The 14,662-nt window shown below is 36.7% G+C and overlaps 1 protein-coding gene across 1 annotated transcript in view; it reads right to left on the reverse strand.

The window, feature by feature from the left end:
- The window catches only part of GPR158 (G protein-coupled receptor 158), a 317,648-nt gene that overhangs the window by 138,244 nt on the left and 164,742 nt on the right, over window positions 1-14,662 (reverse strand). Inside the window, exon 4 of the mRNA XM_032623641.1 lies at window positions 13,502-13,725. Coding sequence (XP_032479532.1) covers window positions 13,502-13,725 — 224 coding nt within the window. The remainder of the gene's footprint in view (window positions 1-13,501; window positions 13,726-14,662) is intronic.

The raw sequence follows: 14,662 nt of genomic DNA on the forward strand, positions 1-14,662 counted from the left end.
TCCACTCATACTATTCTATCACTCTGTAGTTTTCCCCACAGTTGGTCACTCTCTCCTTCTTTTAAATCCTGTCCTCTGGGAATTCCCTGGCGGTCCAGTGGTTAGGACTCCATGCTTCCACTGCAGGGGGCACAGGCTTGATCCCTGGTCAGTCAGGGAACTAAGATACTGCATGCTGTGCAGTGCAGCTGAAAAAAAAAAAAAAATACTGTCCACTTTTGGATTCTGTAATATGACTCCGACCTGGCGTCCCTCTAATCTCTTTGGCCACTGAATTATTCAAAGAGAGTTCCTGTATTTTACTTTTTCTTCAAAATGTTGAAGAGTTCAGTCTTGAGCATTCTCTTCTCTTTCTTCTTCGTACATTTCCTAAGTGGGTAATCTCATTGTCACAGCTTTAGATTCCTATGTCTCCCAGCTTGTAACTCCTAAACTGTAGCCTAGACTCCTGCACTCAGCTTCCAACTCATATATCTAACTGCCCACCTGACATCTCCACTTTGACTTCTCACAGGTGGCTTAACCATCAGGGTTGCCAGAAAAATAACTCATATAAACAAAAAAAGGATGTTTTAGTATTCGTATGCAATATTTGTCATAGACGTATACTAAAACATTATTCATGGTTGATCTAAAATTCAAATTTAATTGGGCATCATGTTTTTCATGTGCTAACTTGGCAACAATAGCTGAACTTATGTCCAAAATGGAGCTCTTGATTTTTCCTTCCCTTACCCTTCAAACCACTCTTTCCAGTGTTTCACTTTTTTTTTTCTTTTTTAATTTTTTTGGCCACACAGCACGGCATGTTGGATCTTACTGCCCCATCCCGGGATCGAACCTGCTCCCCCTGCAGTGGAAGCTCAGAGTCTTAACCACTGGACCGCCAGGGAAGTCCCCATATTTTCTTTTTTTTTTTTTTTTTTTATTTTCTTAATTTTAGTAGACAGCACCACTTTTTTTTAAAAAAATTATTTAATTATTTTTGGCTGCGTTGGGTCTTCATTTGCTGCGCACAAGCTTTCTCTGGTCGTGGTAAGCAGGGGCTACTCTTCATAGTGGTGTGCGGGCTTCTCATTGCAGTGGCCTCTCTTGTTGCTGGACACGGGCTCTAGGCATGCGGGCTCAGTAGTTGTGGCTCGCAGGCTCTAGAGCACAGGCTCAGTAGTTGTGGTTCATGGGTTAGTTGCTTCGCGGCATGTGGGATCTTCCTGGACCAGGGCTCGAACCCGTGTCCCCTGCATTGGGAGGCAGATTCTTAACCACTGCACCACCAGAGAAGTCCTATAGCACCACTCTTTACCCAGTTCCTCAAGCTATAAACCTGAAGGGATCAAATTTGATTTTTGTTTTTTCTTCACCAAATTTGATTTTTGTTTTTTCTTCACCTCTCACATCAAGTTCATCAGCAGGTCCTGTCAATTCTATCTCCAAATGTATCTCAAATCAGGCACTCATCTCCATCCCAGGGCCACCGCTGTCTCTTACCTAGACTAATTCAATAGGCCTCTTATCATTGCCCCCACTTTTACATTGCCCCTTACTATTCTCTGCAGAGCACCTAGAGAAATTCATTTAATACCTAAATGAGAGCATTTATCCCTCTGCTTCAAATCCTTCATTGGCTTCTGACTGCACTTCAAATAAAATAACACACTTCACTCTGGCCTATAGAACTCTGAATGCCTGGCACCTGACTCTCTCTGAGTTCATCTCTCTCCACTCTGCTATGATTCGCTAGCCATACTGGCCTCCTTCACTTCCTAGAACACTCCAAGCTTCTTCACACATTGGTACCTTAAAGATGTGGTTTTTCGCTTCCTGGAATACTCTCCTGTCCTTGTTCTCTGCCTCCTGGTTATCCTTGAGACCTCAGATTAAATGACACTGACTCTGGGACATCCTCCTAAACAGTCTTCCCAACCCCATTATCCTCCCTCATTTTACTCTGTTACTTTCCTTCACAGTACTTACCAGCACTTACTAATTTATTTACTCACTTATCTTTGCCCCACAAGATTTTGAACTCCAATCATAGGATCACAGACCATCCTGTTTTGTTCACTATCCATAAGCAATGCCTGGGAACTCAGTGCACCCTCAAAAAACATTGAATAAATGAGTGAGTGACTTCCAAGTTTGCTTCTATGGTGCCAGACCCATATGTCTAACAGCCTTTGCCGGCTCCACAATTTATCTCAAGTGCCTATAGGATAAAGTCCACAATGCTTCGTCAGGCTTTTCAGGATTCATACTGAAATATTTCAGCTTCCCTGAATGTATCCTGGGCTCTGTAATGTCTTTGCATACATGTTTGTCTCTCTGCCTAGCCTGTCCCTCTTACCTCCTATCCATCTGACCAGTGAAATGCACTTTTCAAGATTCTTCCCATGTGTCCCATCTTCTTGGAAGTCTTCTCACACCACCCTCAACCACTCTTATTTTATGCTGTCATATTCTGCACATACCCCCATTAATGGCTCATATTTACTGAGCATTTTCCACACGTCATTAGCTGTAATAAGTTTATAAGCATTCCACATACTTTAATCTTTACCATAACCCTATGAGATTTATTATTATGAGACTCATTATTATTAGATTTATTATTATTGTCCCCATATTACAGAAAAGGAAACTGAGACAAAGAGAGGCTGGTAACTTAACCTAAGGTTGAGGAACTCCTTTGTGTGAGGTCAGGAGAGGCACCTACATAAAGGGACTCTGGAGCCTATGACCTTAAAGACTATTCCCTACTGCCCTGCTAAGCACTCAACAACCTGTAGTACTTGTTTTCATATACCTTATATTTCCTTATATTCATTTCCCCTTTAGATTGTGAGCCTCTCATGGGCAAGCCAGTATCAAAATCATCTTTTAAAATCTAGCTAAATGTTCATGGAATAGTTACTAAAGGCCTTAGTTTATAATTGTGCGAAGTACTTTGCCTACAAGATACTTGAATGGGCTTTAAAAATGAAGATCTAAGGAATTTAGAAAAGACAGATTGGTCTCTCAGAATATTTTTCAACTGGCAAGCAATTCAGTATACTAGTACATTAATTTTTAAAGTTATTTTTAGCATACCTCATATGTAACTGGCTTTACCACTCAAATAAGCATAAGTAAATGTAAGTGTCTCAAAACAGGAATGGAGCTTTGGTAATCATTAAGCATTTTATGTCTCTTAAGGCATACACAAATATGTTATATTCACTCTAGCTGTTCTTTGTAACTCATAATTAGTGCCACTGCCACCGGATGGAGTAGGAAGTTATTTAAATGATATTTCTTAAGAAGCACAGAAAGAAAGAAATCTCTTCAGCTAAACTATTTGTTTTCCCATATGTACCCTAACCACCACCCTGACATTCATATACATTCATACACATACACACATATACACACATACCCCTAAATCATTACATATGAGTTGCTCCTTGGGTTAAAGCATTAAAGGATGCCATTACAGTGCAAAACTGGGGACTTCTCTGGTGGTTCAGTGGTTAAGAATCCACTTTCCAATGCAGGGGACACGGGTTCGATCCCTGGTTGGGGAACTAAGATCCCACATGCCGAGGGGCAACTAAGCCCCTGCATCGCCACTACTGAGCCTGTGGGCTCTGGAGCCCGCACGCCACTCTATAGAGAAGCCCATGCGCCACAATGAAGAGCCCACACAGCCAAAAGGAAAAAGGAAGTGTCCTGTGAGTCAACTTAAAAAAAAAAATTGCAAGACTGTGTAGTAACACAAATGAGCAGAGACAAGGAACATATAAATCCATTTAAATGGTACCACGTAAGAACTTGATTTATTCAGTTAACTAGTAGGCACCTAGCAAGAATGACACATAGGACATGTAAAGTTTTGATAAGGCATAAGGGTATGAGGAAAAACGAAGGATGCATGCAGGCCTAGAACTTGGATTACTACATTGGGGCCAGAGTTGGCGAGGTCTACTTTTTAAAATTTAAGAAAAAATTGCACTGTAAACATATGACAGATAGTATAGCACAGTAGTTAAGAGCAAAAATGAGTTATAAAGTCCTGAACTGGTAATCCTAGATTCCCTAAGTAACAATGAATGGGTTTCCTAAATTCTCTATGCTTTTGCTTATTCAAATATAAAATGAGGATAATACCAACTTACATGGTGGCCATAAGAATTCTACTCCAAAGTCACAGCCTATTGTTTTATATATTTCACTCTGATCACAGCACTTGCTAGCCACCTGATACATTCTTCTTTATTTCTCTTTTATTGTCTATGACTACCAGCCCCCACTGGAATATCAACTCCGTAAGAGCACAGATATTATTTGTCCTGTTCAGCACTGCATTCCCAGTATGGGTAATAGTTCCAAGCACTCAATAGATGCTCAGCAGATGGATGATGAATGGAAAGAAGGAATGGAGGGAGGCAGGCAGAAAAGGATAGAATGAGAAGAAGAGGAGAGAGGGAAAGATGAAAAATGGAGAGTACTAAAATAAAACTTCAAAAAACGGTGGAAATGTGCTGATGAACTAAGTAACTATATCAAAACCATTTTCTCCCATCATTTAGTATTCTACACGATCACTTTTATGGCCCCATATTTAAACGCATGGATGACCTAACCCAATTTTGAACACTTAATTGTTCCCAGTTTGTTTGTACTATAAATAGCACTATGATGCACATACATACACCTATGACTATATTTGTAAGTCCTTGTGCACCTGTATGATTTCTTTAGTACAGACTTCTAGAATTGAAACTACTGTGCATGTTTATGTTTATTACACATAATCCCAAACCTCATCCAAAAGTTTCTACCAATTTACACAACCATCAGCAATGTATGGGAACACCTAGTTGCTAACATCTTCGCCAACACAGAGAATTATTATTGTTATAAAAGTACATGTCATTGTTTTCACTTGCCTTTTGTTATTACTCATGGATATAGAGTATATATATTTTATGTTGTTGTTGTTTTACAAACTGCTGATGGATATTCTCTGCCTATTTTTCTATTGGATATTTTTCTATTTCATATTGATTCCTAAGAGGGTTTTGTCTGTTTGTAGAGTAAGAATGTTAATCCTTCACTATCATATTGTACCAAAACACTTTTCTCCAATTTGCTTTTTAATTTTGTTTTAATTGTTTAAATGCTAGACTTAGTCCTAAAGCTCACCCTTTACAATTCGAAAGCCTAGTGACCAGAAAAAGTAGACAGTCCTTACCGCTAATAAAAGTAGCTTTAAGGAAAGGTAACCTACAAACGAGTTAAATAATTTCCACAGTAACAAGAGGAAAAAAAGAGTTGAAACTCTAAACTTGAGCTGGGAGACTAAGCGCTACTCAGAGCTCATAAAATATTTTCATGTTAACAAAATACATTGGGGGATACAAGTTGTGTGCTGGAATAAAGGCCATAATTTTTTAAGATCAAATTTCTTAGGGCACTTGTATTAATATACACCACACATATTTCTCAGAGGAAAAGTAAAAATGAATAAGAGTTGAAAGCATTACATTCTATTTGAAATACACTTGCCTTTAAATATTTAGGGAAAAGCACCCGTCAAAATACATTTCAGACTGCGTCAAGTTCAAACTACTTGAGAACTGGCTAGTAAATTATGGAATGGGATAACTCCTAGTAAATCCATTATATCTTGAATAGACAGAGCAGTTCATCACCTGTAGAAACCCTGAATTTTGATATAATTCTTTAGGAAGTGGGTCATCCCTAGACAAAACGGTTTTATGGCCGTGCTTACCACGAAGGCCCTCCAACATCCTATATCGGTAGTTTTTCTTCCTTCACTTGTCCCCTGAGCCTGAAACTCCTAGTCAAGGAGTGACAAACATGTGGTACATATGTCATTAGTTTCCCTGATAATACCTATGGCTGCTAAAGTTAGCCAATAAAACAATCACTTCTCAGAATAAATCCATTTGCTGCATCGGAACCCTTTTTAACACAGTGCTCCAATAAACTGATGGGAGGTGGCAATTGTGTTTTAGCTCAAGCCCCACTCATCATTAGAACGATGACTAATCTTACTTACACAGTATCTGTATTTTAAATAGGAAGGCTTTAAAGCCTGGAAATCTTTCAAGACTAAAATGTGTGAAGCCCTAACACTTTGGGCAGAGTGGCATTAATGTTTGGAATAGAGATGCTTAGCTTAGCGTATGCTTCCTTGATCACATGCTGCCCTGCACCTAATTGTAATGCTGTGGCTGGGCCTTTTCAGCCTTCTTATGTCCTAAAGAAGATCATTTGAGTGTTAATTCAGAAAGCATGATTATACTTCTCTAACTTTCAAGCCTAGCACTTCAAGTCTCTTCATATATATGTTTAAATATATTTCATGGAAAGAAAAAATTTTGCAAATAATATCAAGGCATCATGTTACAAAATCAACCATTCCATTACAAATGATATAACTTTTTACTTAATTCTTCTTACCCCCCCACAAGAACAAAAGTGTAGAATTAAGTTTTGATACTTTCCCCTTTGGTAACTCTTAGAATGGTCCAGAAATCCTTTCAATGAATGAGTCCTTACATACACATAAGACATAAAAAAATTTATCTCACATTAGCTAGTATGACAAGCTTCCTATTTGTAGATTCAATACCCCCCCGAACTGCTTACTACATGAATCAGCCTTGATTTTAGAGTACATACACTATTGCTGTTGTTGTTTTCCAAATTCTTGAATGTCCCCATTTTTACATAAGATAAAAGCCATTGAGAGAGACTAAGTGACTTGCTGATTAGGTATATAGCTATGCAACCTTAGGATCACATAACTAGAATATGAAATCACTAGGATTTGCCTCAAGCTTTCTGACCCCGAACCTTTGCAAAAACGGAGGTAAAACGTAAGGAACAATTGTACAGAGATTAAAAACAGTTGGATTTTAGAATATCAGGAAGGTAGGGTACAGCAGCTTAGACAGCGCTAAAAACTGGAAGAGTAAAATAGAAGACAAACTTAAATAGCTTCTCAAAACATAGAGGAAACATTTAAAATACAATACAGTGAGAACATTTTAAAAAAGAAAGTCTGGAGACCCAACCTATATTTAACAGGAAGTCCTAAAAGAGAAGCCTAGAAAAACTAGAGCAGAAGAGGTAACATACGAACTAACACACAAGAGACTTCCCAGTATCAGAAGAAAGCTCAGTCTGAAATTTGAGAGTTTGGATCATATTTTTTGCAAACGCAATGAAGGACCATATTATGATGGTAAAAGTAAAGAAAGAAGTCAATAAGCATTCAGATGGGAGATTTTGTTCCATAAGAGACAAAAAGTGGGCAATCCTGGAAATTGTCCAAAATGTTCAGTTCTAAAAGATAAATGAAGCAGCAATAGTAGAGCTTTAAAAGAAAAAGACAGTAATCCCCAAGTGCTCCCCCTAGCCAAGGGGATGTCCTGTAAAAGCCACAGTCGGTGGGTGGGAGTTCAGATGTAACATAGGTACAAAACTACCGTTTTCCAAACAAACTATTTGAAGATATAGATATCTAATAATGATAAAAGATTAGTCAAAAGTCAGAATTTAAAGACAAAAAACCACATTTGGAAAGGTCTTATGATAAGTAACTAAACCAAATAAACATCTAGGAAGAAGATTAAATGATAAATTTAAATGTAGTGAGAGCCAAAATATATTAAAGAAGTGCTTTTCCTTTGAAACTAATGATGGGTCTTACTGAAAAATTGATGCAAATTAATCATAGATTAAATGTTAATAAAATGGGAAGGGGGAAATGAGGAAAAATAAAAGTACCAAATTTCTCATTCATATTCAGTAAAGGGGAGTGAAATATTATTGTTGTGATACTGTGTGATATTTTATTAGTTCAGTAGAGTTAAAATGTCTGGTAAGAGTGAAGATCAACATTGTAGCCCTTAGGAAAATGGAAATTGAGGGAAATATTGTCTACCATAAATTGCCAGAAATATACAACATCATCTTACGTTGAGTGTAGTAGTTAGCCAGTATTAGAACAAGGTTTAAGAAAAAAATTTGTAAACCACTATGGAACTTCCATAAATGCCCCTATAGCTAGCTGCATTGAAGGTACTAGCTCCTGGTTTCTAACCATTCTACTCCTTTTCATGTATTATGCTGCACCTCCCTCCCATAAATAGAAAAACACATCCTAAAATTCATGAAAATTCCATGAATCTTAAGGGACCCAAAACGACCTTGAAAAGAAGAATAAATTTGGAGGCCTCACACTTCCTAATTTCAAAACTTACTACAAAGCTACAGTAATCAAAACAGTGTGATCCTGACATAAAGGCATAGACCAAATGGAACAGCATAGAGAGCCCAGAAATAAACGCACATGTGTGTGGTAAAATGATCTTTGATAAGAGTGCCAAGACCACACAAGGGGGAAAAGATATTCTCTTCAACAAATAGTGCTGAGAAAACTAGGCATCCAAATGCAAAAGAATGAAGTTGGGCCCTTAACTTACAACATATACAAAAATTAACTAAAAATGGATTGAAGTCTGATAAAAGGCCTAAAACTATTAAAATCCTAGAAAAAAAACACAGCAGGAAAGCTTCATGGTATTCGCTTTGGCAATGATTTCTCAGATATGACACCAAAAGTACAGGCAACCAAAGAAAACGTAGGTAAACTGGACTTTATCAAAATTTAAAACTTTGGGGCATCAAAGGACACTATCAAGATAATGAAAAGACAACCCATAGGATGGGAGAAAATATTTGCAAATCATCTATGTGATAAGTGTAATATTCAGAATACATAAAGAACTCCTACAACTCAGCAATGAACAACCAATTCAAAAGTGAACAAAAGACCTGAAGAGACATTTCTGCAAAGAAGATATACCAATAAGCACATGAAAAGATGCTCAACTGCCACTAATATCTAGGAAAATGCAAATCAAAACCACAATGAGAATTCACTTCAGATTCATTAGGATGGCTATTATAAAACAAAAACAAAAACAGAAAATAACAAGTATTAGTGAGGATGTGAAGGAATTGGAACCCTCATGAATTGTTGGTGAAAATATCAAATGGTCTGGCCTCTGTGGAAAACAGTTGGGTAGTTCCTCAAAAAGTTAAACACAGAATGACTGTGTGATTCAACAATTCTACTCCTAGGTTATATACAAATAACTGAAATCGGGGACTCAACCAAATACTTGTACACCAATGTTCACAATAGCATTATTTACAATAACCAAAAGGTAGAAACAACTCTTTCAACAGATAAATGAAATGTGGTAAATACACACAATGGAATATTATTCATCAATTAAAAGAAATGAAATTCTGATACATGCTAAAACATAGGTAAACCTTTAAAACATTATGCTAGGTGAAATAAGCCAAAAACAAAAGGACAAATAGTGTATCCACTTATATATGAGGTACTCTGAAAAAACAAATTTATAGGGGCAGAAAGTAGAATAAAGGTTACCAGGGATTAGGGGAATAGGGAACTGTTTAATGGTTACAGAGTTTGGTTTGGGATGATGCAAAAGTTCTGGAAATGAATAGTGGTGATGGTTGCACAGTGATGTGAATGTACTTAATGCCACTTAATTGTACACTTAAAGATGGTAGAAAATGGTAAGTTTTATGTTACGTATATTATACCACAATAAAAAAGTAATACATCTCCCTTTTTTTCAACAAAAAAAGCAATAAAACATCATAATTAGCCTAGTAGAATTTCAGCCACACTCTACATTAACACATCTGATTTTCCAAACCAAAAATGAGCAGTTATAAAATCACCTGTCAATTAATTTCTAATTTAAAAAAAGAACTATTACAGGCCTGGAAGGGAAAATACAAACTGCAGTATGTTCACTTTAAAAAATGACTATCACTATTTTTTCCAAACCACTAACCTCAAACCAAACATGCTAAAATTTACTAAGAATAAATCAAGCAAAAGATTATTTTCAGAAGTGGAATAAGCTGCTGTTCCAGTGTACCTTCTTTCAAATTTTCACTTGAAAATAAATTGTACTAACACTTCACATTATTAAGCTGTAAGAAACTATGCTCTCTCTTCAAAATAGCTAATAGAAAAAGATGTGACTTGTCATAATATTTGGTAAAAAAAATAAAAATAGAAATAAGTTCCAAATATTTAATATTCAGAATCTTTAAAATACTGTTGTAAAAATTGCTGTTGCTTTAGAAGAACTTACTGGGTTTAAAATCACTCACAGTTTATTGACAGATTTAATCTTTAACCCAGGGCACAAAGGAAAATGTATATAGTTATGTCTCTAAATGTTTGTGCAGAGTAAAATTTAATTTACTCTTTGTGGCACTGTATCACCAGCCTCACCCCAAAATATAGCAGAATCTAGTTTGTGTTGTTTAAAATGATAAAATGTTAAACTAACCTTCGACCAATGATTGTTGGTACCTACCAACTGCAGAGTTGGTATTTTAGGCATGAGCAAACCTCATTTAACTTAAAATACTCATAATTAGACTAAATTATCTGGTTCCAGAGTCTGCACACTTGTCCGCAATGTTACTTCTATATTGCTACTAAGGTTTTTTCCTCTTTTGTCAGAATAGATGTACACTGACCGATTATGTGGTTTTTGTTCTTTTAATTATCAGTGGGTAAAGAATGTAATGGGAAACTCATAAGGAAAACATCAACTTTGCTCCAAGAGGGGTCATCAGTTTTTTGCTTAATCCAAAGAAATGTTGCAAAGACATGTGAAAACTTTAAAAGGCAAAGCCAAAGTCTACATGCCCTAAACATGCCATCTCTATCCTGGAAATGGTTTATCGCTTTTACAATTAATCCATTGCTTTTGGTAATTGAAATAGGAAGATAAAATTTCATGAAACAGTGAACATGTGAGACCTATGTTCACTGACTTTTTAAACTTCTTTCCTAAAAATATCTCCCCCTTATGTCACATTCTGTGAAAACCAACTGATTCTTCAAAAGGTGACCATCTTAAAACTAGATAATGTCTAATTTACGTATTCCAACTACTTTGTATCTACAGAAATTTCACCAAACGACATGTAAAGATATCTATTCTCATGATAGCCCTGTAAAGCAGCATTTCATATGAAGGTGCAGAGAAATTCAAAAGGTTAATAACTTTAGAAATGTTAAGTAACATTACTATAGATTAAGACATTGGTCTAGCAAGCACTATCTTAGTTTCTTAATATCCTGTGTAATATTCTACCGTCATATATCACTAACTCAATTTAGCACAACAATCATTAATGATTAAAATCAATTAAAATTCATAAAGAATTTTGTGGTATCCACTGTGTAAATGAATTACATTATATAGAGATACTTCAGAGCAGTTTATTAAATAGACCTTTCAATTCTACCTGCTCTGCCAGTGATAGGCTTTTTAATAAGCAATTAATTTTATCTAGGTAACAGTGGTTAGATATTTCCCAATTCCATTGGCCAGCTACTTTATTATATATACAATCTAACATATAATACATATTTTGTTGCAAAAGAATGACAAGTATTGGTTAAATGAAGAGCAATTTGCCAGTTTGCACCTTTCTTGCTGATACAAAGTTTGATTCTAATTTGTTGTATGCTTCTGTTAATGAAACTATTTAAAATAACTATTAAAGTCTATAACATTAACATAATGGATACATTCTCCTAGAATCTCAAAAGAGGTGGGTTTTTTTTAATGTTAATTTGAGGCTTTGTAACACATGCCATTCACAGAGAGTTGTTTTCTTTTCTTAATTTCTAATGGGAACACTTTATACTTTCAATGAGTTCTGTAATCTAAACCAATCTCTACAACTGTGCTAACACGAAGGGGTCATACAAATTCAGAAAAGGTGGAAACTTCAAGTTTTGTTTTTCTTTTCAATGGCACAAATACGCTTCTGAAAGCAACAGAACCACAAATCTGACACAACACCAGCTGCATACAGTTAATTGGGTGACCAACTAAAGACAGCTCCCAGATAGCTTTGCCCTGAATATTTTGGTATTTCGTCCACCCCCAACTCAGAAGCATACAAATGGTTATACTACTCTCTGATTCCTCAGAACAGAACCAAAGGACAGCCTCTCTCAAAAGCCATATAAGCTCTGTGCAGGACCACTATCATTCTGGGATACTGATGCAAGACCATATGTATGGTCATGAATAAATTCATTCTTCAAAGTAGAATGTGCTCAGAAACAGATGAGTCCATTTACCCTCTTCAAATATGGCTAAGAGAAATTAAAATGAAATACAATAAATATCATAAAGCTTTCTACCTAGGAAAAAATTAACAATATATTGGGAACTGGCAAAATAAGTTCTTCTAGAGTCTGAAGAGATGATGTAAAAGAGTCCTTTAAGGCAATGAGGTACTTGAGCTTCAGGGTAAACAGGGAGAAACACTCTGTAGAAGAAAACGCTATAATAAAGTTTCACATTTTCAATTCCTATTTCTCCTGCGAAGCTGAAGAATATAGCTTTCACACTCTAGTCCAATCATATTATAGAAAGACTTCTGCTTATGAGATATCATCTCACACCAGTCAGAATGGCCATCATCAAAAAATCTAGAAACAGTAAATGCTGGAGAGGGTGTGGACAAAAGGGAACACTCTTGCACTGCTGGTAGAATGTGAATTGGTACAGCCACTATGGAGAACAGTATGGAGGTTCCTTAAAAAACTAAAAATAGAACTACCATATGACCCAGCAATCCCACTACTGGGCATATACCCTGAGAAAACCATAATTCAAAAAGAGTCATGTACCAAAATGTTCATTGCAGCTCTATTTACAATATCCAGGAGATGGAAACAACCTAAGTGTCCATCATCGGATGAATGGATAAAGAAGATGTGGCACATATATACAATGGAATATTACTCAGCCATAAAAAGCAACGAAATTGAGCTATCTGTAATGAGGTGGATGGACCTAGAGTCTGTCATACAGAGTGAAGTAAGTCAGAAAGAGAAAGACAGATACAGTATGCTAACACATATTTATGGAATTTAAGAAAAAAGAAAAATGTCATGAAGAACCTAGGGGTAAGGCAGGAATAAAGACACAGACGTACTAGAGAATGGACTTGAGGATATGAGGAGGGGGAAGGGTAAGCTGTGACAAAGTGAGAGAGTGGCATGGACATATATACGCTACCAAACGTAAAACAGATAGCTAGTGGGAAGCAGTTGCATAGCACAGGGAGATCAGCTCGGTGCTCTGTGACCACCTGGAGGGGTGGGATAGGGAGGGTGGGAGGGAGGGAGACGCAAGAGGGAAGAGATATGGGAACATATGTATATGTATAACTGATTCGCTTTGTTATAAAGCAGAAACTAACACACCATTGTAAAGCAATTATACTCCAATAAAGATGTAAAAAAAAAAAAAAAAAAGGAAAGAAGAGGTCAGTCCAGAATAAAAAGAAAGGTACCTTTCATAATAAAGAGAAAGGTAACCAGGGTACCTGGGTTTACCTTTGCTTTGCGAAAGCGGTAGAGCACCAGCATGCTCACGCAGTCGAGCAGCACACACAGGGCTTGGAAGGAGATGATAGCAAGTCGCAAGTACTTATCCTCCTGGACAAAGCAGGGGCTGTCATCAGCACAGTAGGGGCAGCCCTCCCTGCAGGGCAGGCAGACATGGGCTTCTTCTGACACATCCTTCGCATTTCCTGCAAAATGGTGATCCGGACCCCTTCCTGAAAGTTCCAAATAAAACCAGTGTCATTGCACCTCTGAGGTAGGTGAGACTGAGTACAGAGTCAAAACACATCCTCACGTCTTCATTCCTTTTCCCTCTTATTAAAGACCTTTCATCAATCTTCTTGCTAGAGGAGTTACTTTGTCTTTAGACTCAAACAAAATTCTTTTTATCCTTTTGATTAGAAAAAAAACTGTCATTCAGACTAATTCAGGAAAACTAGCAAAAATGGAACTAAAACTCCTCAGAGGCAAGGAACAGTTTTCTAAGTCTTTTATTTCACTATCTACCACTCACCAATGGAAACTCCCTACAGCACAAATAATATTCCATAAATATTTGTTAAGGGATTAACAGAAGGAAGGATAAGAAAGTTGTGTCATTCTTGTACCAAGTAAATATACACAACACTTTGGAAACTTCTTGACCTAGATGGCACAGAACCCAAAATAAGACTCTGATTGCTCCTTAATCCAGCAGGGATCTCGTCTACCAAGTTCATTAGGTCTAAATTGGATAAAATGGTACTTAATCGACAGTTGTTCAGTGCGCAATTGCCTGATGAGGATGCATCATTTGCCCAGAATACAATCCATACTTACAGGCTCTCACGTAATTTCCCACTCTGCACACCTATAGGACATTTCCACACTATAATCTAACTGCTGCTACTGATCTCCCTTTAACTTTAGATTCTTCTGTCTCAGTTATCAAACTTAACGTAGCTCTGAAGCCCAAGAGGTAAGAATTCTCTTTAAATGTTGAGTTGAGTTTAGCATTGATAAATATCTAATTAATAATACATACTTAAAAAAAAAAACCCAAACCTATTTCTAACCCTGACCTCAACATGAAAGATATTAGTAAATATATACCCAGTTTAGTATATAATACAACCATACAGCTCAGTATATAACATAACTTTGATTGAGGAA

This window comes from Phocoena sinus, chromosome 2, assembly GCF_008692025.1.
Source record: "Phocoena sinus isolate mPhoSin1 chromosome 2, mPhoSin1.pri, whole genome shotgun sequence".
NCBI lineage: Eukaryota > Metazoa > Chordata > Mammalia > Artiodactyla > Phocoenidae > Phocoena > Phocoena sinus.